This window comes from Pagrus pagrus (assembly GCF_965226575.1).
Source record: "Pagrus pagrus genome assembly, chromosome: 13".
Classification (NCBI taxonomy): Eukaryota; Metazoa; Chordata; class Actinopteri; order Spariformes; family Sparidae; genus Pagrus; species Pagrus pagrus.
In genome coordinates, this window is record NC_140197.1 from 7,952,207 (window position 1) to 7,978,485 (window position 26,279).

Here is a 26,279-nt window from a genome sequence, read left to right on the forward strand (position 1 = left end):
TGGTGGAGGGGTAGCGGTGGGGAGGGGAGGAGTAGCGGTGAGGATCTCCATGGTTACACCGGGGCCATACGTCATATTGAGGCGCCGGCCGTGTCATTGTAATAACGCAGAATTCCTTTAGGGGGCGGTAGAAGTTACGCACTATAACTTTAAGTTAATTAAGTAGCTATGAGTCAACAAGACATTGAAATTATTATTATAATTCAAGGCAAAACTATGTTCAGGGTTCAAACATCCATATTGCAAGAAAACAGACCAAATGGTGAAACACACAATCACAATTTGCTTTTATACCAAGTATTTTTATACTTTTATTTCCATTTATAAGTATTCATCTCAAGTCGACAATTTACATCACAGCCCATCAGCTCTCTGGAATTGTCTACAAGTCGATGCGCTGTATGTCAGCCATAGAGGGAGAGGGGGAATGGTGGTAAGACTGAGGGACACCAGATATGGCTAAAACAGGGGGGGAGGACAGGGGGGAGGAACTGTGGTTACTGCCGCCAGATCCCAAACTCAGCCCGAATCAACACAAGGTTTGTCACGCCGCCATCATCATCATCATCATCATCATCATCATAAATGTCATCATTCAGTTCAGTGCTGTTGTGCAGAAGGGAATGCTGGGAACTCGGAGGACTCAGTGCAGTGGACCTGGAAGAGAAGAGAGAGAGGAGATTGAGGAAGGCATTCACAACATATTAACATGTGATCTGGATGTGGTTTATAATCTGGATTACAACTGAAACCAAGGTGGTCAATTAGTAAATCTTTAGAATGTAATCATATACTTATTTAGACAAAGCGATTTGCTGATGAATCAATGATTGATAAAATAATCATTAGATTAATTGATACTGAAAATAGCAATAATCTGGATAATCTCAACCGTTTTTAAAAAATATTTTTTCTTTTCTAACACAGCTGTTTGCAGCAGTATGAAGCTACAAGTAACCCGATACATTGCCTCCAGTGATGACACACAGTGGCAGTGATTACCCACAATGCAACTGAGTCACTGAGTGACATCTCTGAAGGCAATTTATCAGATTACATACAGCTTCCTCTGATGCCACAAAAGGCTTTATATTACTTTTTTGTTGTTTTTTAATTATTATTATTTTTTTTTACACCTACAGTAGTACTCCCTGTGACCTGTAAACACACTTCATGTGTCAAATTGGTGGAGTTACCCTTTTAGGGAGTTCATCCACTCAAATGTTGCACTGCAGCCCTGTAAATGCTCATCTTTATCAAGAGCTATTCACAAGCCATTACAGGATTAGAATTGAGCAATAAAGGGTAAATTCATTAAAAAGAACATTGAATGCAACTGCAATGGTCCAGCCACACAGTCAGTTTCAGTGTTATGGTTTTGGTTTACCTCCACTCCAACACAACTGAGGTGACTGGATTTTCATTTATAGAGCACAAAGCATTGGAAAAGGAAGAGACTGCAGCCCTGATGGATAATCCACTGACTTTTCTGACAGTTTTTCGAGCTACTTTCTATTACTATGAAGGAATCAGCAAAGTTAACATTCTTACATTTGAGGTTGGAGGGCGGCTCCTCATGACGTCCCCTCAGCTGCGCTCTTCACACAAGCAGCAAAGGCCTCCATCAGATCTTTGCAGCCCTCGGCTCCTTTCTCTGCCACACTGGAAGAAAGATTAATGACAATTAGACCACAATCAAGATAACACACATTTCAATACCCTAGCATTTCGGTTCACAAACAGTTGCTGCATTGAAATGTCACCATCTCACACAGATGCTGCGTGAGTTGGAAACAGAGTTGTCAGCAGTAGTGGACTCGAAGTCCCTGTCCAACTAAATCTGTTGACAAAACAGTTGCTTGTTTCTTGTGCTAACAGAGCAGAAACAACATCATGCAAGTCACAGTGACAAAAGTGCAGTCTCACTGCTGTCCCTTCATTGGATGTGGATAGATACAATAAATAAAAGGGGGGATGTTTGGAGATCACTTGAAATGAGACATGGAAAGTGGCTAATGCTGCGGGGTGCCAAGTGTCCCCCCCCCCCTTCAATGCAAGCTCAACTAATTTACAAAGTTCGATCGCAATCACTTTAAGCACCAAAATTAATTGATATCCAATGACATTTTACCCAAATGACTTGTTCTTTACATATGAAATGCAATGGCTGACAAAGACAGAAAAAAAACAAGAATGAATGAGTGAAGGATGAGACAAAAAGAGGATGAACGTGTGAGAGATAGAGGGAGAGAATGCCGGCTAACAGATTATTTCAGGCTCCCATGCAGGAGCAAACACAGCAGCCGACACTGCCACAAAGCATTAGGGTGATGGAGCGAGAGGAAGAGGAGGGAGAGAGGGGGTAGAGGGAGGAGAGAAAAGCCATGTGGATGAACCCATCTGTTTGATAGGACACCAGAGAGGGAGGCAGGGAGGTTGCGTGATCATGCAGAGATGACAGGACACGGGGGTAAGACGGTGGAGCATACGGGGGGAGGAGGAGGGGTTTTGTGATACATGAATGTGAACCCATCCTTTGGCTCCTCCCATCGCTTCATGGAGGTCTGATCATCCCTCTGTTCTGCTGTTGTCCAATCACTCAACACATTGGAGAGCAGTGGTTTAGAATCCTCATCTCCTTAACATCAATCCCTAAATTCCTGCTTCAACTTCACTGTAAAGCAGCAAAAATAGAATAACTTTTGCTACTGATCCAATATCTGGTCATTCTAATTTAAAGAATAATGCCTGTGATATGCTCCTTTTGGTATTAACATTAGCTATTTATGCACAATAATTAAAATGTATGTAAATAAACAATTAACTCTGTAGCACTGTGTGTACTGGGGGAGTCCGCCGGTCTTGTGAAAGATTTAGGCTACATGTATGCACACAGGACATCATAGGAAACAATGGGTGCAAGCAATCCAGGATAACTGTTTTTAAATTGTATCTCATTGATATTACTGTTCAGTCTAGTGGAGCTGTATCAAGTTTCTGCTAAAGCTAATCCAACAGATATCACCTTTTTCATTCTACACATTCTTCTTCCTTTTCAAAACCTACCACCTACATTATCCACAATGCAACTGAGCCACTAATCCTTATTAGGTCTTATGAGTCCCCCAACTTTATGAAAGTGTAACACTAAATCACTGATGTACTCCCCAATACCTGTAAACACACACAAACAGGGCAAACTGTTATTCATGTTTTTGCCAAGAGTTGGAGAAGTTTGATACCACTCACTGACACTGGAGCCGGTCCATAATGAAATAACCGTCCACTCTCTAAACAGTCAGTTTCATTTTCAGTTGTGTGATCAACTAAAATCAGACCACAGAGTCAGCCAAATCTAAAAAAGCATAGACCATCACATTACAGCCTCACAACCATTTTAATATACTAGCTCGGCGACACAGTGCCATTTCCGCTGCTTTATCTCTTTATATTGTGGCTGTGTGCCTGTTAGTGATGTAACACACAGCTGGCTGCTACAGATTATCATTCAGTGCTTTACTTTGCCAGGAGGAGTGTGTGAGGCAATGTGAGCCATTAAGAGCCATTGACTTTATGTCGCTGCAAGCATGCATTTCTGGTGCTGTGTTAATATGTGCGTGTGCGTGCGTGTGTGTGTGTGCATGCCTGGACAGAGTCAATGAGCGCTTATGTTTGACGCACTGCACCGATGACCCAACATCAGTTCGGCAGAGAGTCTAACTCGGGGGTGTGTCATAAGATAATCCTGCCACAGCATCATTGGTCCACCACAGCACACATACACAAGAGGAGCTGACTGAACTGAGGTAGATGGAGGAATCATATTGGCAAAGTGGTCGCCACGCTGGAGTAGTTTAAAGAAACCGATATTCAAATGTCACCTAAACCAGCTGATGCTTTTTTGTGCAACATTGGAAATAGAAGCCCCCTGTTTCAGTACTATCAAGTTCTGAAGAAAAACAGAAGATGCTCATAGGTGCTGCAAATGTGGGCTCTCCTCAAATTCTCTTTTTTCAAAATAAAGGCAAGATTCTTCCGTTTACATCCTCATTTCCTTAATTTTAAATGCAGTATCACTTACCTTGACTAATTGACTATGTTGCAGATTATCTCGTGTGATTCTTAAGGTTTAAATCTGCACAGTCCTGATATGAATGCATACACGTATATTAGTGCACACAGGGGGATTAGAGAAGCATCAGAGCAGGGCGGTCACATGCACAAGCGGAGGAGGCAAAGGGATCCTATGACATCATCACAAAACCACAGCCATCACGCAATCTTCTGAGAGAAATTGCGACTGAGTGAGGTCATGTTGCAGGGTCATGGAGCAAAGCTGGGTTGTCATGGTGACAATTTTAGGCCCGAACATTTTGGCTAGTACAGACTATTAAATTACATGAAACAAAGCTTCTAATATTCAGATGTAAAATCTTGCAGGGAATTCATACAAACCAGCTTCATGCTATTTATGCCACTACTGTAGCTGCATCCTGATGCAGTGATGTCAGCACGTCCAGGTCAGACTGATCATCATGGACGCTTGGTCCAAGAGTGACGAAGTCCGCCTGTCTGCACAATCAGGAAATGAAGGCTGAATTATTTAGACCGGGCTAGCCGTGGTCTGTCCTCTGGGATAAACATGCATAATAGATCACTGAGCAGGTGCAGTGGGAAGACATGATGTAGAGGCCAAACATTAGTCAACAGAAAGCCACTGCCTCCGGATGTCTACCTAACCCCAGTTTGTTCCTCTCATGTACTGTTACCATTATATTCAATTCACAGAGATGAGCTTTTTTGGTTTGTTACTTGGATTTCCCAATCCAGTAACATGAATTAATCCATCTCCTTTCTGATTTGGTCAAAGGTTCTAAGAAAACATATAAAATACTGTAAGTACAATATAAACATGTTTTGTATGAAAATATACTAAAAGAAAATGCAACAACAATAGATATAACTTACAATTTTACAGCCCTGATTCCAAAAAAAGTTGGGACACGGGTTCTACCTTTCTGTGTTCTAGTCTTAAAATTTAGTAAAGTGTACATTTACAAAAACAATTTAGTTCATCAGTTAGAACACTGAACGTCTTGTCTATAAACTGTACTCAATTGAATAAAAAGGTCAAAAAGCATTTGCATCTCTTTGCATTCTGTTTTTATTTAAGTTTCATACAGTTTCCCATTTTTTTGGGAGTCGGGGTTGTATTTCTCATTGCACAAATTGAGCACATCTGTCACTTCCATCGACCATCTTTGTTTGGATTAGGAAACAGTGGTGTAATTTTAAAAATCAGGTTCAATCTGTTTTATGAGTCTTCAGGAAAAGCCTCCAGAAAGTTTTTTCAAAGACCACAGGACAGAATGTAAATGGGACTAAATGTAATGTAAATTCGGCATTGGTGTGACACAGTTACAACACAGCACTCAGATTACTGACTTCTGCCGCGTCACCGAATTCCATAATGAAAACCAGCACGGTTTCCACTGGCAAGAATGTACATGCATGTCTACACATAAAACTGCAGGCAATCAGTAACAGAGAGGCAGTGTGTGTGTGTTTGTGTGTGTGTGTGTGTGTGTGTGCGTGTGTGCGCGTGTGTGTGTGTAGGGCAAAGTTCTTGTGTCCAACTCTTGTGAAAGAGCCTGAAGTCTCAAAGTACAAACATGTAGCACAGACCAACATGTTAGCTACAGGAGTTTGTAACACACTGAACATGACAAATATTAACAAGAAATAACAGCTCAACAAGTCACATACTGTACTGTATGTGAGCACAGATCTATACTCTGTGTGTGTGAATGCACACATTGATTTTCCTGGCCCTACACACAAGTTCCCAACTTCCGGCAAAATAAATCTGATACTGAGAATACTTACTTTTTAAGAGTTTTGTTGAAATAAATGTCTGTATCATGAAACAATAAGTCTTTGCATTAGTCAAGAAAAAAAATTACATTTGAAAATACATAAAACAAGTTGACTTGTGTTAAATATTCAGACTGTGCAGCACTCTTTAACTTAAAGACTGAATTACAAACAAAAATGACTTAAGATTAAGATTTCTGGAGTGCATAAATAAAGTAGTAACAGAGTGTCACCAATGTTTAAAGAGAAAAATACATCTTAATAAATGCTTTATTATCTCATAAAGCCCGTTTCTCACGCTTCACCTCTGTGTGACTTTGCCTGTGTGACCTTTACAAGGTCATGACTACTGCTACTATTGTCCAGAAAAGTAGAGTTATTAATCCACATGAATACCCTGTCCCATAACTGTAGGAAAATCATCAATTCAGAGCAGGTGCCTGTATAAAAAGATGCTTAACACCTTAGCATGAGGGCCATATTCCAACATGGCCGCCTCCATGTGTCTGAGCATGAATGCAAGGTTTTGCTTATTTGACTGGCCTAGTTAAAAGAAGCAGGTGTCATTTGGAGCAGTAACGCGATCTATGGCTGGGAACATGTCAAGGTATCCTGCACACACAGTCTCGCTCGTACACATGTCTATAAATACATAGGGGTTATGGTATTTATTACACACAGTCAGCCACGTTGAATTTACAGCAGGCTTGCTGCGTGGAGTGAAATGAAAGACCCAGACGGACTGCGTCTCCACTCCCATTCAGCACATATTAATATGTAGGAGCACTCGACACATAATTGGCCACATGCTGAGCGGTGGCGCAGGTCTAGGGCGAAGCTGAGTATTCGATATTGGAATACACTTTGCCTCAAGTAGATCTAATAATAGAGTATAAATTATGGGTTTAAAATATTCTAAACAAGTTACACAAGTACCTTCAAGGAGACCACCTTCAGCCTTAATGGATGTCAAACTGTTACCTCACCCTAGTGCCAGCAGAGGTCAAAAGACACTCATTTGCACTAAAAATGGCCGTGACCAGAGCAGAGGCCAATGACAGCACATTCAATGTCCAACTGGTCCAATGAGACAGAGGAACTTGGGAGCATGGTTAACTTGCAAAGTTGAGTGGAGAAGTGGTTCTTAACAGTCAAGGTATTTCTAGCTCACAGATTAGTCAAGGGTTGTGTTCAAAAACCCTTAAAGGGAACTCCATTATTTTTTTTTTAACTGTGCATCCAGGTACATTGAACTCTTTCAAACAACAAGAACCTATTTGGTCAAACATCAATCTTTAAACCTAAAAAGGATAAGTCCCAAACTGAAGACGTTAGTTACAGCAATTATTAAACTGAAATCCTCACTGAAGCTGTATAGTTAAAATGTTTGCATGCACTCCATCTATAGTTCGGTTCATGAGCTCGACCACAAATCAGGGGTGTAAATAACAATCATTTGAAATCAGTTTGGGTGCTCTGGGCTTCTAGGGACTTTGATTACACTGGATGAGCTGTAGGGAGTAATTGAATTTATTTCATGTAGTTTTAAAACAAGTCTCCATCTACTTCAGTTGTTTCGGAGAATGCTACAATGCTGTGAAGCTCCAGAAATGGACTGTAACCTTCATCCAACTTTCCATCGGCATGGGGGTGCGAGGTCATTTTTGGGTGAAGTTATCCTTTAACAGTAGAGTTGTGGCAAGCCAGCAGGTAACCTTGGTTATTTAGCCACATCATCTTTTACATTGACATGGAGAACCTGTTAGCAGGCAGCTGCTCCTTTACACATCCACATTGTGTTTCTGGCAACTTGACAAATCTTAGTCCAATATTCACTCTTTTAGCTCTGCTCTTAGTCTCCACCAACTCCTGAGGGGACATATCTGCAGTGTGAGCAGGGTCAAGGATCCAGTTGTATACTGTGAGGGGCCAATGCAGCCCTCAGATTAACACTGTCAGCTTAAGGCCCCACTCGCTAATGCAGGTGCTAATGACCTTTCACCTTTCAAGGTCATGTTCTGCGTGGTTAGCACACAATAGTTACTTAAAACCGTGATTATGAAGCATGAGCGACAGAACGCCCTATCACTGTAAACTGACTGGATTGTGCTTTTAACACCTATAGAGTGCAGACCTTGCCCACATGAGTTCCCACTATAAGCTTACTTTACTGCACTTTAACAAGTTGCAGTGAATGGCATTAGCCCTAACCATGACTACCCTGGGACTGACGACAGGGAAGAATCACATCTGCAGCTTTAACACAAGAGCAACTTTTACACATGATTAGTCAGCTATCAACACTTTGCAGTGCCGGCCCTCCCTCCACCACCTCGACCTGCTGTCTTATCTCAAAACTTCACACACCCACTGCCACCTTATCAAGTCCCGACGGTCTGGCTGGACCAGACTTGACAGCCTTTGCTATGAAAAAAAATTGTGTATTCTGCACACACATGAACACAAAAGGGCACATTTACAGAATCCAATTATGCCTCAAGTGTAAGAGTGTGAAAGAATGCAGAGATACATCTTCACTGTTGATGATAATCCATTCAATCAATCAGATCTTAAGCTAACGCTCATCCACCAAAAAACTGTCAAAATGGACTGTTCCAGAGAAGGAGGGGGGGGATGGTTGATGTGCAGAAGCCAAGATGACGTGCACCAAGGTGTTATGTCATTGCACTCACACACAGAACAGAAAATATCCCCCAGTTGGTGTCCCTAACCGTTGACACAGCAAGTGGCAGAAGGAGACGACAGGGGACAAACGGAACGAGCCAACGCAGGGTATTCTGGGGAAAGGGAGGCTAGTGATGTAAGCAGATTCCCAGCCTTCATCCATGCGTGCTGATGAACATCAAACATCAATGCGCTGCCACACATTATTAACCCCCAAATCAGTCACCCTACAGAGGGAACCCCACGTTTTCATAACCCTTCCTCCCTGATGTCAAATTCAGTCACATTTCAACGTGCAGGGCTTCATTCTCTCTCAGTCGTTTTTCGCCGCTTACCACAGCCTCTTCCGAGGGGACTCCATTTTAGCATGGCGCATTTTAGGATGCGGCGGTCTTTTCATTCAATAGTTTGAATTGTGCAACGATAAAATCAGCTTGCAATTCTGGAAATATTTGCTCTGAGCTTAGATGCGATGCTCCCTTTCTGTGGAGCCGCCGGAGAGCTTGTTAGACGACATTCAAGCCCGACGATTCAAACTATTCAAATTGTCGGGTTTTTGCTCAAGGTTGTTTCACCTTCAGCAAATATGAACATTTGACGCATTTCTTACAGCCAGCGGAGAACTTGTGGTATGTTCAGAGGCCAGAGACAGCAAGAGCTTCCAATGTGCTCACAGAGTTTAGTGTCATGATGGACTGTCCTTCAGTGAAGGTAGAAGAAACACATTTACACTTTCTCAAGAATACATCTCTGCAACATGCACACAATCACCTACCATTTGTCCAGGTCAGCCTTGATGCTGGCGCAAGCAGCGGGGACGGGGGCCTCGGCGGGGGCAGCGGCGGTCTCGGAGTCTGACATGTCTGTGGTGCTGCTGTGGGGTGTCGTGGGTGCCTGTCCTGTCCTGTTCCTGTCCTCCAAACGCCTACGGATCCCAGAACCAACAAGAGAAACAGAGAGAGAGAGAGAGAGAGAGAGAGACAGAGAAACAGTGGGGTTGAGAGAGCGTTGGTGGAAGGGGAGGGCACACGAGAGGTGGTGGGAGGAGATAACATGTAAGAGGGCAGCACACGTGTGCACAGCCGTCAAGGGGAGGGGGCAAGGGTGAAGGGGCAGTGACCTCGAGTGGAGTACAAAGGCAGGCGACTGGGCAACAAGGACAAAAGGGGAAGTGATTCATTGAGGTTCCTTGCAGATGACAGGGTCATTATGTGGTGTGATACCTTCAGGAGGAACAGTGGGGTTCCTACCCAACTGTACAGCTCACGGTTGAAGTAAAAAGCTCAAATAGTCATGTCATAATGTCAATAGTAATGGATAAAAAAACTCTAGAAAAAGACATTAATGTAATTCACATCCCATGTAGATGTGATGGAGCACAGTAACTGGTCTGTGTGTGTGTGTTGGTGCTGTTGGAACATGTCCAGGATGTTAGCCCAGTCTGTCCATTGAATTGTGACACCTAGTGGCAGATCTGTGCAACAGGTTACAGCATCCTGCTGCTCCTGCAGTTTTCACTGCACATGGCAGCCATGCTGCAAAGGTCAGAGGATGTAATGCAGCAAAATGTTTTAAACAAAATGAAAGGACACTTGACTTTAATGAGTGTATTTTATGATCAACAGCCAATGTAGTTTTATATATTAAGTATTTTTTTTTTTTATTGGCATCTATTCAACACTAAGTGGGAGCGGTGGCCATATTGAGTCAAGTGTCCTTGTTCAAACTCAAGTTTTCTCAAGGTCACAGTCAGAGCTTCCCCTGGAAAAGTTTCAACTCTGGCTGCAACTAGTGATCTTTTTCACTGGGCTATCAATTCATCTGCAGGCTAGTGTTGGGATTTAACGATTAATCACCAGCCTACAAATGTCTCCCCAGAAATATTCAGCTTAAAGATCAGAAACTGACAGTCTTTTCCACTCATTTTGCTTGAAAAACTACTGAAACAATCAGCCTATCAAATTATGTTTGTTTTTTTTCAAGTCAATCAACTTATGTTTATGTTTTATATGAGCTCACCACCACTTTCAGAGCAGACACAGCCGTTTTGAACAGTTTTGAACAGTTTCTACCCTCACATGAAAATTACTATGAAAACTTATAATGATCACAGGGTTGCTTGAATAACTGACACTGTGTGCTAAAGATGCGCTGTTTATATTCGTTTCAAATATCACAATTTTTTTTTTTGTATGTTTTACAAGTGGAATTAGTTTACCTCAGCGTTATCGGGGGATGGCATAAGTTTATGCCATCCCCCTGAGCCATCCCCCTAAGCCTCCATGGCTACTAATAAGTGAGAAAATGTGTTCCTTTATACTTAGGGGGACCGACCCTTTAACGGGATAAAGACCCAATTATGACCGAAGATTATCAGCCATTATCACTGCGACACATTACGGACACTTGTGTAATGTTACATCAGCGCTCCTCAGATGTTATGCAACAACCTGCACAAGCGCAGCTCTACAGAAAGACCGCTAGGACTGCTTTTGTGCGCAAAACGCGCAAAACTCGGTCACTCCTGTGCAAGTTTTGCATTCTGACAGCATCAGTCTTCTCTTATTCTAAAAAACATAAATCACGTCTTAATTTCTTTGTGTCGTTCATCTACCAAACATTCCTTCGTGTCTCACCTGACCCGTACGCGTACTGTATCTACACCTCTTTGTTGCTTATGACCTGCACACCTGGCAAAGCCCCTTAAATTTTAAACAAGCCTATGAATTATGGGATATGTAGTCAGAGCTTCACAGCCTCAGGCTGCTCCAAAGACATGTTGCTGAATAGTTGCAGCCAAGGCAAAAGGGGAACAGCAGGAGCCCCCCCCCCCCCCCCCCCTTCTCTTTTTAAAACTATTTTCAACCTCTGCTCAACATGTATGTTACACTGAGCACAGTCCTCATTAACTCTGCTGTTTCTTGAACCAGTACTTATTCATATTCCACAAAGAGCGCAGTGCCCAAATTACATTAGCATTAAATGTCATCCAATTATCTCCCTGCATGGAAAAACCTCCTCTCCTCACCTTCCTCTCACAGAAATAATGCTCTCTCATGCATACATTCCCTGACATGAGGACACAAGTTAAAGCAGATGCAACTCACCACAAAACAGGGATAAAAAGAAGTGTAAAAGTGATACTTTAACTTTGTAATATTATATTATGAAGCACTGGATTTTTCACCAAAGTACATGGTCTTTAAATCTTATAGGTTCTGTAAAAATAGAAGTTTTTGAGCTCCTCTGTGAAGCATGTAGAAATGTGCTTCACTGTGAGGCTCATACCACACCTCCCTGTGAGTCCATGTGCAGAGACACAATTGGGTACACCATGTACTTTAAGTAACACAAGTGGCTTCCAGTGAAGAAACCCACCGTATGAAATTGAATTCATAAAGCAATGGCATTAATACCTACCTATCTGCAGATGGGATGTCCTGGTCCTGAGTTAGACAGCTCAAAAAGTGTGTAAGTGTGTGCAGGAAGCAGCAGAAAATGCCACGGGGGGCTGCAACTGCTCTGTAGCCAGTATGATCTCACAGAAAGGGGGTGTGTAGCTCTGCTTTACGACCATGTGTGCATGTGTGTGCATGTGTGTGCTCATGATATCTGCCAGGAGCTAAAAGACAAAGTGGGGGGGGGGGGGGGGGGGGGGGGGGGGAATAAAGAAAGAGCTGGAAGGAGGCTTGTGGGACTAAAAGAGACAATGTGCCTGTTTGATATTCTATGGGAGTTAAACAGTCCTATAGGGGGAGGGGAGGGGCAGAGCTGTGCACATGTGTAACATATACATGTATGTCTGCCTGGCTGTGGCGTACTGCGGCAAGGTCGACTACTCAGCCACTATAAAGTTAAATATGGCTCCTGTGGTTCTCACGTTTCTCCACAGTCTTCTCCTCATTTCAGCCTGCATTTCCTTATGATCTCTTATTATGTGCAGGTTCATTACACACATACACATGGACATCACAAGCTCAGACTTCAGGCTAACTCGGTACAATTTACACCATATACATGTTCAAACACTCTAAACACACAGACAGACACCCTATGTGCACAGCCAATACAATAAACCTGTTGTGTGAAGTGAATATTTGTCTGTAGCAGTTGCTGATCTGAGTATGTAAAATGTGTGTGTGTGTGTGTGTGTTTGTGTGTGTTATTGGAGGTGGTGCCTTGCAAGTGATAAAATCAGAGCCTTCAAAGTCAGTCTGTAGGTCACACATGGGACTCCTGCTGCGCATGTGCATGTTTACACATGTACAATATATCATGTGTGGTGCTGTCGGTTGAACTGAGCAGGCTCCAGGACAGCAGAACGGAAATATACAGAATAAAGGTCACCTGTTGGCTGCGGAGCATGAAGAACTGTGTCCATGCATGAAGCAGGAGGCTGACACAGTCTGGTGAAGGAACATGTAGATAGTTCCTGTGTAATATCTGTGAAATGAGTGTTGATAAGTAACTTTCTGTACTGGTTTCTGGAAAAGGTTCAATAAATTATGACCTCAACCCAAGTGTTCTGTTTGATGTCCTCTTAAACAGCTCAAAAACTCATAAACTCAAAACAGATTTGAATTGATGATGTTTTCTTTCAGACCTGTTTAAATTAAACTGGTCTTTATTTATCCTAGATCTGTGACTGGTGTGAACAGGAGTATTTATTCAGCACTACAGTACATCTCCTAAATAAAAAAAAAACAACTTTATTTAGATTTGTGTTATCGTTGTTTTACCATAGTATGTTTTTTTCACCAGAGGACTACTGTATATTCATTTGTGTGTGAATCAGGCCAAACCAAGGGAATCTATATATTGCTTCATGCACAGTGCATGTACATGTAACATTTAAAACCTTAAATTATTTCCTTGTTTGGTTTAATACGAATGCTTTCTGGTCATTACTGTATTTTCATCAAATGTCCATGTTCAGTTTGTGGCTTCAGTGCTTTTTTACATATCACAGCAAATCTTCATAAGAAGAAAAAAAGTGAAAAATGTTTTTCTGTTCTTTTACATAAACACATGTGTGTTTGGGTCAGCATGCCTCCGAACAATAAAGAATGAATCCCAATGTCAACAAAATATAAGAATTAAATATGGAAAAGTTGAGACAGAACTACTTTTCTAAAAAAAGTACACACTGATTAAAATACTGATATACTGGATAATATATTACTGGTGACACTGGTTTATTCACTACCTGGAGGGAAAAACAACCTCATGAAGTTGTTTGTCTAACCTTTAGGATGTGCTACAGTGGATTTAAACAGAGTTAAAACAAGTTCACGCCCCTGTCTTTCTTTGTTTACTCTTATTCTTTCTCTCTACATCATACATCACCCTTTTTTTTTTTTACAGCCATTAGCTTTAATAAGACATAAGTATTCAACCCCTAAATAATCAAATGAGCTTCGACCCGGTGTCTCTGTCACTATGTCAACACATTATATACAGCACATGGTATCAGGTAATCACTTAAACTGTTAATTTTATCAGTCAAAAATGTTCTTATTGCTAAATTGACCAGATCGTTTTATTTCATTTCATTGATCAGACCCAAAAAAACACATTTTCTATGTGCAGTGTCACATTAATGTACAAGTGCAGTTTGTGTCTCCTCCTCATCCTCTGTTTTGCTGTTTCATCAGTCTTGCAGTGTCATTTTGGACCTGCTATTCCAAACCTGTCCCTCAGATGTCACCATTGAGTTTCTCACTCTGTCCGCCACTCTGCACAACTGTAAACGGTTTGTTTTACCAGAACTGATGTCTGCAATAAATACAATATAAATTGTATGCATGGGATTAAAATGGATTCGATGAAAGTCATTCCACCATACCATGAAACCTTTAAAGAGGCAGTTGATCATTAACTTAAATATTCTGTTTGATTCTTGAGGTTTGTGGAAGCCTGAGTGCAGAAGAGATCGTCTGAATATTGACAACTGATTCACAAAAAGACTCAAAGCTTTATTTCAAGTTCTCTTGTTCCCATGAATGTTTTATCTTTCTCATAGATAGACCAGCAGTTCCTCTGTCTGATACATCCATCTGTTCCTTCTGAAAATACACAACAAAAAAGCGAGATGAATAATCCTTGCATTGAGGGTAAGACTTTTGTTGATTATAATCTAACCTGTGTGTCATACACACATCTATACATCTGGGAAAAAATACATAAAAAAATATAACAGATTGAGTAAAATCATCATTTAACATGAATTAAGTGAAAGTAAAAGTTGTCGTAGATATTTCTTAACGTTGACATTAACAAACTAACCTCTGGGAGCTCTACAGAAATCTACACGTTATGGAGGAATAATATATTTGTTGATGAAGGTTCTCAGTCCTCCAGGTCGTGGTAATTCTAAGTGTTTCCTGTAGATGTTTCACCTCTCATCAAAGAGGCTTCAGTTCTGAAGAAGCCTCAGGGCTGATGTGCCAAACTTTAAGAAATGTCCTCCTGGTGTTCCTGAAATATTCCGGTTATGAAAATGGGACAGCCTTACATCATTATATGATGTAATAAACTCATGTTTTGTCCTGTGTTGTATTTACTATCCAGACAATACATATTATCATCCAGTTGTCTTTGCAAAATAGGTGCCAACAAACCACTTGGAAGGCAGGGTGGAAAAGTTGTCTCTTGCCGCATTAAGTAAAATTTCAAATGTAGGTTTTCTTACTTGGACCAGAGGATTTCTACATTTCTATTGTCGCTTTTACCTCGGTAAATGATCTGAGTTGTTCTTTCATTACTGATTGCAAATTAAAAAAGATCAGTTGAGTTATGGACCGTGATGGTCATCAGTAAATTATGGTTAATTTACTGATGAATTAAAAGAAATAAAACCCATGTCACAGTAAACATCAATGGTTTTATTCATCCATCCAATTAAGATGGAAGAATCTTTTTCCACATCTATGTCCCTCGCACACACACACACACACACACACACACACACACACACACACACACACACACACACACACACACGCACTTACCAACCTGTTACATCCATTCAAGACTCCTTGACCATGTTTCTCATTATAAAGTGGACCAAACAGGTTTCAAGCAATCAGCACACACTGACCCAGCTGCTGCATAACCAAACAGTTGAAGCCAAGGAACTATAAAATGGAGGGAACACGGAGAAAGAGAAAGAAAGAGCGACGGGGTAAAGACGCCAAAGCCAGCAAAAGAAGTGAGATGGCTCACAGAGGAACCAATGGAAGCAAAATCTTCATTACGGGTGAGATGAGCTCTGCTTGGCTGTTTAATCTATCTATGAAATCATTTTTTGTCTGGGAACTATACAAGACTATGTATTGCATTGAACTAATAAGAAATGCATCTATTCCACAATGTAGATTTCTTAAAAAGAAAGAAAGGTTTTTAATCAGAATTGATATGTCCTGCTGTTAAAACCAGAGATTGCTGTTACGAATATTGGCTCATCACAGATCTCAGTATTTAGTAAAAGTGTGAAGCACTTCAGAAGTGTGTATGCTTGAGGTCATTTAGAAACTGTGTTACAGAGCACTGACACGTTTATTTTTTACACTTTAAAATGTTCTGCTTTGACATACTGTACATTGAACTCTAAAATATTGGTATCTTTACCAGCCTCATATACAGTATCAGTCGGGCTGCTTTACAGCCAAAAGTGGATTAATGCAGAGTGTATGTTTTTTTTTTTTTTTAAATATATGTAATGTGTCTTTGAGTACCATTTAAAGTGCTATATATGTTTAAAATATTATAAGCGATTCAGGTTTTTTTTGTACAAAATCATTCATTCTTTCATCAATGGTCAGTAATTCATTACATCATATAGAACACTTTTATTTTGAGAAGAGATCTCAAATATGCTGCATGATATCAGGCTGGAAAGCCTTCACATCTGCTGTTTATAATAACTCACCTACTATCAAGGCATATGTTAACATTTAACAAAATGACCACTTGTAATGTAACGTGTGCTGGTATTGCTGAAACAAAGGATAATGAACTTTGACTTTCTCAGCTCATCGGTGTGTTTCAGTTCTGTTGGTGTGACATCAGGCTTTGCAAATACGGTTGACTTGAGTGTCATGAAAAGAAAAAATAACCTCCATCATTTCTGTCATGTTGATTCATGATCCTCAGTGTTGTATATGGTGGCAGCATGCAGTGCTGTCCCCATCAATGACCTGCTTGATCGAGCCTCTCAGCGCTCTGACACACTGCACTCCCTCAGCACGACACTCACCCAAGATCTGGTCAGTGCCTGTGTGTGTGTGTGTGTGTGTGTCTGCTCTGTCTTGGGGTGTCCAAGCTCTTCCAAACACACATGTTTAACCTTCTGTTGAAAAACCTTCTCAGCTGTGCTCTTGGCATGCAGGTTGCCTTTGCGTGGGATGCTTAGATCTCATTATAATCTAGTATTGTCATGTCTTCAGAATGAACAAAAATACTACATGAGGCCAAATAATGCAATTACTGTTAATTATCTGAGATGTCAGATTTGTTTAAGCTCTTAATTTTAGCATGTTAAACCTTCATGTAGGCATTTTTCCAACTTGGTTTCCATCACAGTGAAACATTTATTTGCCAGGGAATCAGTCAATTTTGATACAATATAATAATCATCCCTTCCAGAACAATCATGTCCCACCTATAGGCTGGATGATGATGCCTCGCCCCTCACTGTGCCACACCTCCTCTCTACAGACACCCAATGACAAAGAGCAAACACTGCAATTATCAGTAAGTGACTGTGTCTCTTTATGTTCTTCCTTTCATTTTGTATTCTCTGCTTTCATTTTTTCCCCACAGATGTCCTTATTAAAGGTCCCATATTGTAGAACAGGTAGAAGTGCGATAAGAAATTATAACGTTTGATTTTGAGATTGGTGGGGACACAAAAGTGCTCCAAGGCAGCACTCCTGAAAGTTGACGTTTTTTTGCATTAGCAATCATAATTTCACATCATGCAGATGTTATAGGTTAAATAAGGAACATACGAGGAATAAACCACAATATACATTTCACAACTGTATAGTAACTACTGTAAACACATACACACTAGTAATACATGATGAGGCCTCTTTGAACACCAGACTTGATATAAAGTTCTGATTTTAAAGCCACATGGGTGAAACATTGCTATTCAGATCATCATCACACTAACATTTGTCACAGTGCTGAATCTCATGACTAACATATCCATCATTATTTAACCTCACCTGTGAATTTCCAGCCTCTCTTTCAGCTTCTCCTCCTCCATCTCCTCCAGCTTCTCCTCCTCTATCTCCTCCAGTCTCTCCTTCTCTACCTCCTCCAGCCTCTCTGCTGTCTGTCACCTTACAAAAATATGTTGATGCATGACATGAACAGATACATTAGGGATAAAATGATCATAGTTTATATTTTATAATTATAAAATCACATGATCATCTAGAATCTGAGGTTTTATTGTATTTCCACCACACATTTTCTTTATTTGTGTATTTAAACCGTTACTCTCTTCTACACAAATACATGAAAATAAGAATTAAAAATAACTTTAAAAAAGTGCATCTCTTTGGCATTTAATATTCTCTTTTATTCAATATCTGTATTGTTGAGCCTCTATACACCCTTGAAGTAACTTACACTTTGACTCCTAAAGAAGTCTCTTATATCCAGTTTTCTTTTCTTTGACATCCTTCAAATCCTATACAGCACACACGCACGCACGCACACACGTACGTACACGCACGCACGCACGCAAACAGACACAAACACAAATGTAAATGACACCACTGATATTAAAATCCAAATAGCTGACGTGTATGGGGTTATTTTTGTCTCATATATATTTGTAAACGCACAGAGGGTGATCTACAAATATTCCTTGGTTTGCACACGTGTTTTGCTATCCACAAATACAAATTTCTAATTTGTAACTTGTATTTTGGTTTTTACAAATACATGTGTATTTGTAAATAAAATGTGTATTTGTAAATATATAATTTTCCATTTGTGAAACGGAAAATTCTGCTTGTGAAGTGTGATTCATCATTTGTGGATCACCAATCGCACACACGCATCTCTAGCCAAAGATATGGTGGGGGAGACATATTAACCAGGGATGGAAATTAGCAAAGTGAATTCAATCAGTTTACCAGCCACTGTGGCGGGTTCATTCCGATCACTGGTCACAGTCTACAGATTACCTCCGCTCTCCTGCACAGTTATACACGGGCTTGTGGTATTTCAAGTGTCCGACGTTTGGCTCCGTTTGCAGCTCTTTCGGACCGGCACTGCCTCCAGTTCTGTCTGCTGCTGCTGCTGCTGTTGCGGTGGCTGCTTCCGCTGCTGCCACCTTGTGCCGACTGCCGCGGCCCCTTTCCCCATGTATTCTGCCCTCAGCTTCTCTGCCGGCTGCTGCAGGACTTTCCTCGGGCTCTCCTGCTGCTGGTGCTCCTTGAAAAAGATGCGGGCATTGATCACACCAGGTCGAGGATGTTATAGAAGACCGCCACTGGCCATCTTCCGTACCGCCTCTGACGGAGTAGGCTACGTCCTCGCCATCTGGTCCAGGACGTCCACGCCGTACTCGGTGTTGTTGTACATCACAGACTCTGGTTTTGCCTTCGCCCCACTAAAGGTGCCCACACCTGTGTGCACGGTGCTCGGGATGCAGACATTCTTCCTCGGCTTTCCCTGGTACACAGTCAGAGTCGCACCGAACAGCTCCGCTCGCTGTTTCACGGAAGAGGAACTCCCGTTTTTGTTTGCCCATGGTGCCAACCAGGCGATATAATACAACTAGCTATATAATCATTAACTTACAAGTTAAGTCGCAAAGAAGCACAAACAATGAAACCCCGTGAAATAATGTGCGGTCAATATGACCGCTTATGGCCGAAATAGGTAAAACATATCATATTGTCTTTGTCTGTTGTGTAATTTATATGAAAACTATTCTAAATTGAAATACAGACAAAGTTATTGCACATATTTGAAAACGGCCGAAATGACCATCTTGGCCGTTCTACTGCTAGCAAGCCTTCACTTGAACTCTTTACTGCTACTAATTATTACTCCGCGCTCCGGTCAGCTGAGCTGGCTACTCTTTTGTCTGAGTTTACAAGAACGGAAGTAAATAAAAATGTGGCGTTACATAACGGTTAAACATAGGTAATAATTGAGTACAGTAAATTCTTTAGTTGCAAGTAGATATTGCTAGCCTCCTAATCACCTAATGATGCAACTTCCACTTCCTTTGTGTAGGTCCAGTGCAGTTGAATATATGAAATAAGTTGAAAGTTGTAAATTCCTGTAAGTTGCAGGGAAATATTGATAGAGATTTCTAGCCATCTGTTACTCCCACTGCGCCACCTGCCACACATCTAACCTTCATTTTGAACCACTTTGTCTATTCAGACTTCATTTCCTGTTATTTCACGGCTTAGTAGATGACCCTTGAATAGATACTAGGCCCTATACTCTCTCTGTGATTATGAACAAGTTTCCTCACTTCAAGCCAAATATATGGGGGGATACAAATTCTGGCAGACAGGTTGACAGTCTGAAATAATATGTCTCCCCCCATAAGAGAAGAAACGTGTTCATAATCACAGAGGTTATAGAGTAGTATCTGAAGTACACATAAAATAGCCTAAATCGTTCAAAGGTCAGGCTTCATCTGTCCATTATAGTACATTTCGAGCGAAGTAGATTTAATAGACGTAACTGAAGCCAGAAAACAATCACAGTGATCTTGATTTTGGATATTGACGTTTATTTAGTTCGACAATTTCCATATCAGGACTTGAATTACAGCGTGTTATATGTCAATCGTTTTTCCGTTCAGTAGGTAGTACGACGTTACGACATACAAAAGAATAAAAGCATTTATTTTGATGGGTGGGACATGTTGCAAAACCTCGTAGATAATTACAACACCAGAACAGTGAATTAAACAATGCAATTGTTGTTAGTTTTAGCGCTGTTTCCGTCTTCGCTGAATGAATGCGTGCTCCCCGGCCAGGGGAAACAGTTTCTGTCGGGGATACTTATCATTGTTATGTTGTTGTCATAAGCTAGCGGGCAGGCAGCAGGCTGTATTGTTTTGCCCATAGACTTGCTCTCCAAGTGGGGCGTTAAACCATTCAGCTACTAGAAAACACTGCCACCTAGTGGTAGTGTTGTGTCGTTCGCGAACGTTTCGTTTGAACGAACGAATCTTTTGAGTGAACGTACTGAACCGAATCACTTCATGACCTGAATCGTTCCTTTCTCAGTTCAGTTGAGCTCAGCCGCGACCGTGCCGGTGGGAGTGGAACTGGCGCGTTCTGTGACTCACTGAACCCTCGAACTGACTGGTTGTCGCTGAGGACGTGATTCAGGTTCGCGCTGCACTCACTTTACTCATTCAGGACTCGCGAACCCATAGTCGCGACTCGCGAACCTACTGTGACACAGAGAACTGACTGTGTCGCGGAGGAGGACGTTACGTCTGGGCTCCCGTTCACTCACTGTGCGCGTCATTCACTGGGTGCTGAGGGCTTGTGTCGTTCGCGAACTGACAAGGTGATTCACGTTAGGCTGCCACTCACTCGCAAACCTACTGCAGTGAATGCACACACCGAGATCTGCCGCTGGGGAAGCTGTTACTCACTCACTCACTCATGATTCGCCAACCTGCACCTGACCTGCACACAGAACTGCTGCTGCAGACGTGATTCAGGTACTGTGGCGCTGTGTCACTCACTGCCTGGCGTTCTGCATGCACAGAGCAGAGGACTTGATTCACAATCAGTAACCTTACTGCTAAACTAAGCACATCTGTGTATGTTAAGTGACTGTACTGTGCACGGAGGACTCCCGTTCACCGTGTAGTAATATTTGAATATTTGCTGCATTTCCCGCGAATGTCTGTGTACTGGTCCTTGTCCGTGAACGCACCGGGCGTCCTTTTTTTTTTTTGCACTGTCCCTCAAGTGCAGTGAACGTGTTACAGAGTGAATGTGAACCTCGGGGCTGAATCATGACCTAGTAACGGATTGTTTGGCTGTGTATCAGTTCAGGAAGTTGGAGAATAATGCACTTTGCAGTCAGGGCTCCATAAGCACTGAGTGATTCGGTGAATGAATTTTTTGAACGACTCATTTTAATGAACTGATTCTAGTGATTCAGTACAGTCAAAAGAACTGCCGATCCCATCACTACCTAGTGGTGGGGAGGGCGGGCCATTTGTGAATCACGACTTATTTGTTTGTGGATCTGTGTGAATCTCGACAAGAACATCTCAGAAATACGTCATCGAGGAAAGAGATGCGTGTGTGTGATTGGTGATCCACAAATGCTGAATCACACTTCACAAGCAGAATTTTCCATTTTTGCAAATGTCCTTTTTTTTACGAATGAAAAAATAATATTTACAAATACACATTTATTTGTAAAAACCAACACACAAGTTACACATCCTAACTTTGTGTTTGTGGAGGGTATATTTACATGCATAGAACAACACTGCCACGTAGTGGTGAGGAGGGCGGGCCATTTGTGAATCAAGACCTATTTGTTTGTGGATCTGTGTGAATCTTGACAAGAACGTCTCAGAAATACGTCATTGAGGTGCGATTGGTGATCCACAAATGATGAATCACACTTCACAAGCAGAATTTTCCGTTTCACTAATGGAAAATGATATATTTACAAATACACATTTTATTTACAAATACACATGTATTTGACCTGACCCAGGAAGAACAAATGCCGAACATGTTGACAACTTACACTCGCAGAAACATGCGCTGCCTCTCGTCCGGTCCAACTAGCACTTTGCAGGTAGTTTTGACAAGCAGAAGGAGTGACAGTGGGGACAGCCAATCACATGTTAGTTAGCGAGAAACCGGCAGCCGATCAGGGAGCGGTATTTAGGTTAGAGGCGGGACTTCTAGCAGACACCGACATTTAACCCTTTGTGTGCCATAATCATTGCCTAAACACTACGGACAGCGGTTGTATTGATAGTGACTACACAGTAGCGGCCGAATATTGGTAGGCACGTGTCCCTAGCGTCCCTACCCAATTCTACGCCCTTGATTGTGTGTATGGTCTTGCATTATATATTATCATATTATGACAGCAGAAAGCTAAGTATATGTTTTGCTGTCTCAAATAAAGATTAAAAAGAAAGTAAAAAAAATAAATAAAAAACAAGCATAATATGTCCTGTTTAAAAGATGATCATCAAATCACTGGGTTTTTTAATGAGCTGTCTCAGCCTTCACCTACAAAACACTAAAAAGTTCTAATCAAAGCAATTTGCAACAGAGGCACAAGCCACAAGAGAGCCTGTTTTAATTAATCAGTAGTTTGAAAGGAAAATTGACCTGATTTAATGATAAAAACAGGAGAATATATTGGCATTTATTTGGTAGATATGACTTGAAAATAAGCTCACAGCGGGGAAGGCATTAAAAACTCTCTGTGACATAAACTTTGCAAATCTGACTATTTATTGACCTCTGCAGGTGAACGATGGGAATGACATTTTGGAAGTTGACTTTTGCAATTGATTACACCAGTGTAGTAAAAATACCATTTCACTACAGCTTTTGCATATCACATCTTTTTGATCTTTAGTTTTTTCCATTTGCCCTTCAACTTATCATGTTATTATCTCTTTTACTTCTTCTGCAGGAGTCAGACCTGTTGTCATTGGCTCGCTCCCTGCTCCAAGCCTGGCAAGACCCCCTGGTAGACCTGTCCACCTCCGCTTACAGCCTGCTTCACCCATCCCAAAGCAGCATTTCCAACAAGATCCGGGAGCTGCAGGAGCACTCCAAGAACCTGGGAGATGGCCTGGATATTCTATCTGGCAGGGTGTGAAGACAAACCATTGAAGGAATACTTATTTGCTTTTGCACTGATTTAAAATGTTACTATAAAATGTGTTTTAAAAACAGCTTTTTACCCTTTCCCTTTTCCCACTCACTTTACCTGTCTCCTCTTTGTCCCAGATGGGTCCAGCAGCTCAGGCCATCTCCTCACTGCCCTACAGAGGGGGCAATGACATCGGCGAGGACAAGATTTCCCAACTGACCAACTTCCATTTCCTGTTGTCCTGCTTCCGCCGCGACTCTCACAAGATTGACAGCTTCCTGAAAGTCCTCCGCTGCCGGGCTGCAAAAGTGCAACCCGAAATGTGCTAAAGAGTGAGGCAGCCTGCTTGACTCCGAGGGGAGATTTCTTTCAAAGGTTGTACTGTCTACCAACTATAGATTAGCTTGTACTAGAAATCTGCTATCTGAGCTAATATAATAACTGCTAAGATGTTGGCATTATGATCTTAGAGAAGGCAGAGATAAGGAGGAGTGACACACAAGAAATCATCTTTTGTTTGAAGTGATACCTTTAAGCAATAAATGGGCGAAAAACTTTGACTTCAATGATCCAAATTCTCAATGTAAATCTGAAGAAGCTACTTTTATACTTACAAACATTCAAATTGATGGTTTTGGCTCTTGATTTTGAAACAAACATTTAAAGTATTACTTTAAACAGCATCCTTATTGAGGTTAAAACACTTCAAGTAGGGGAGCAGCCCACAAAACCTAAAGGTTTATACTGTTGTCCAGTCTTGCTAATGGGTCATTGGAGGACAAAGCATGGCTCATACACTTCCCCAGATGTTTCCAGCTGGTCTGGCATTATGATCCGACCATATTGTGGTTAAAAAACAGAGGTAGATCTGTGTGTGATCTCTCCTGTGTCTCCTCCTTGTCTTTTCCTTCTACTAAAGCTTTATATCCTCAAAGTCAAGCTGCTGCAGAAGCATTGCATTGGCAGACAGGGTGTGATGTATCAAATCACCCTAGCAGCGTCTGCAGGGCTTTAATGGAGAATACTATTTCTCTCTCTTTCTTTCTAATGCTTGTCTGATGACAAACTGCAGCATTTGCACTTTAGATCTGAATAAACTTGCATGAAAAGCATCTTGCATTTGATGCCCATACTTTCAAATGTTTCTTTAAAATCAATAAAAATAATTTCTCGCATAATAAAACTATTTTTGTGGTTATTTTTTTAAAGCAATCCAGCAAGAGCGTCTCCCCAAGAAAAGCAAAAAACAAGCATGATGTGATCAAGAGTAAAACATCAGACTTGAACGTGGGAGACCAACATTTCACAATGTGACTTTCCAATGTGCTCAGTAATGAGATAGTCACTCTAAACAGATAGTCACTCTAAACAGAGCTCAAGAAATGATGATACATTTCGGCCCGCGACAGAATTTGAGATGACCAAAAGAACTCAAATCAAACTATAGTGAACGGTACCTGGCTGATGGCTTTTTGTGGAGAGGTGAAAGCTGGCTGTCCCACAACTGAATTCCTCTCAGCAGCATACATCATGTATGACGCTCATATTGTCCAATGAGATCAAAAGACATCTCAAGAGAAACGCTATATGGGATGCTGAATGCTAATGGTAGGTGCAGACCAATTTTTGTGATCGTTCGTGCACTGGGCCATTTGTGTTTACTTGCCTCAAACAGCCAAAGTACAAACTGAACAGACGTTAGCTGCAAGCTAACACACCGTGTCTGTGGGAGTGGGTTTGTGTTCAGCCAAGTTTCCGACTGAACCTCGAGTTCCTTCTGTTACTTCTCACTCGTCTCTCGCTTTTTATCATGTCTACTTGTTTACAGAGCAATTTCAAAATGCCACAGAATGCATGCACATTTTAAATTCACGTTGATGCATCTCTAATCACGCTGTCTGAGATGAATCACATTTTTCCATTGACTTGCTTTTTTCTGAACTGTGAAAGAAAATTGCTTACGTTTTTATAAATGAGCATAGGCTACTTAATGTTTATCCATTGCTTCTATTAGTTCATATGCATATGACATGTGGAGCCAACATCAGGGGTGACACTTTTTTATTTTATACATAATTAAACTTTGGCTAATGAAATGCTTTATAAAACATTTGTTAAGCAATTGTGAAGGTTTATAAACACATCATTTGAAACTTTATAATGGCCATATAAATCATGTTTATAGATGAACTACATGGTATTTATTAACTATTTATTTGTGTATAAAAATTCAGTTGCAATTCTAGTCTAATTGGTTATAAAGCATTTCATTGTTTTTAACAGTGAAATAACAATAATAAATAACAGTGAAATAATAATAATTTACTTTGATGAGGATGGTTATTATTAAATGACCTGAACAAGGACCAAAAAAGTAGATCACATCACTCCAGTTCTCAGATCTTTACACTGGCTTCCTGTCTGTCAGAGAATAGATTTCTACATCCTGCTGTTGGTTTATAAAGAACTGAATGGTTTCGGGCCAAAATACATTTCTGATCTGCTGCTACGTTATGAACCATCCAGACCTCTGAGGTCTTCAGGTAAAGATCTGCTTTCAGTCCCTAGAGTCAAAACTAAACATGGAGAAGCAGCGTTCAGTCATTATGCACCACATATCTGGAACAAACTCCCAGAAAACTGCAAGTCTGCTCCAACTCTCACCTCTTTTAAATCAAGGCTGAAAGAAGAAATTTTAAGGCTTTGAACTGCGCTGTGACTTCTACTCTTTAGTCTCGTCTCTTCTAAACCTATTCTATTTTAGCCTACTTTCCTATTTCTTAACTTGTTTTAATGTTTTGTTCCTTGATGTCTTCCTACTTGTTTTTAATGTATTTTAAATTAATTTGGAA

The 26,279-nt window shown here is 41.1% G+C and overlaps 1 protein-coding gene and 1 long non-coding RNA gene across 2 annotated transcripts; one reads left to right on the forward strand and one right to left on the reverse strand.

Annotated features, from left to right (window-relative positions):
* Window positions 1–298: 298 nt before the first annotated feature.
* LOC311268575 lies at window positions 299–12,130 on the reverse strand. The gene is made up of 4 exons (XR_014623981.1): window positions 11,980–12,130; window positions 9,335–9,484; window positions 1,552–1,662; window positions 299–657 (listed from the first exon to the last, which is right to left on the reverse strand). It is a non-coding gene; the product is annotated as an uncharacterized lncRNA (long non-coding RNA).
* Window positions 12,131–15,687: 3,557 nt separating this feature from the next.
* Window positions 15,688–24,613, forward strand: prl (prolactin). Its single transcript, XM_084372397.1, has 5 exons — window positions 15,688–15,817; window positions 16,714–16,826; window positions 17,206–17,313; window positions 23,245–23,427; window positions 23,565–24,613. The coding sequence occupies exons 1-5, from the start codon at window positions 15,703–15,705 to the stop codon at window positions 23,754–23,756; spliced, it is 711 nt and encodes a 236-aa protein (XP_084228523.1). The 5' UTR covers window positions 15,688–15,702; the 3' UTR covers window positions 23,757–24,613.
* The last annotated feature ends 1,666 nt before the right edge of the window (window positions 24,614–26,279 follow it).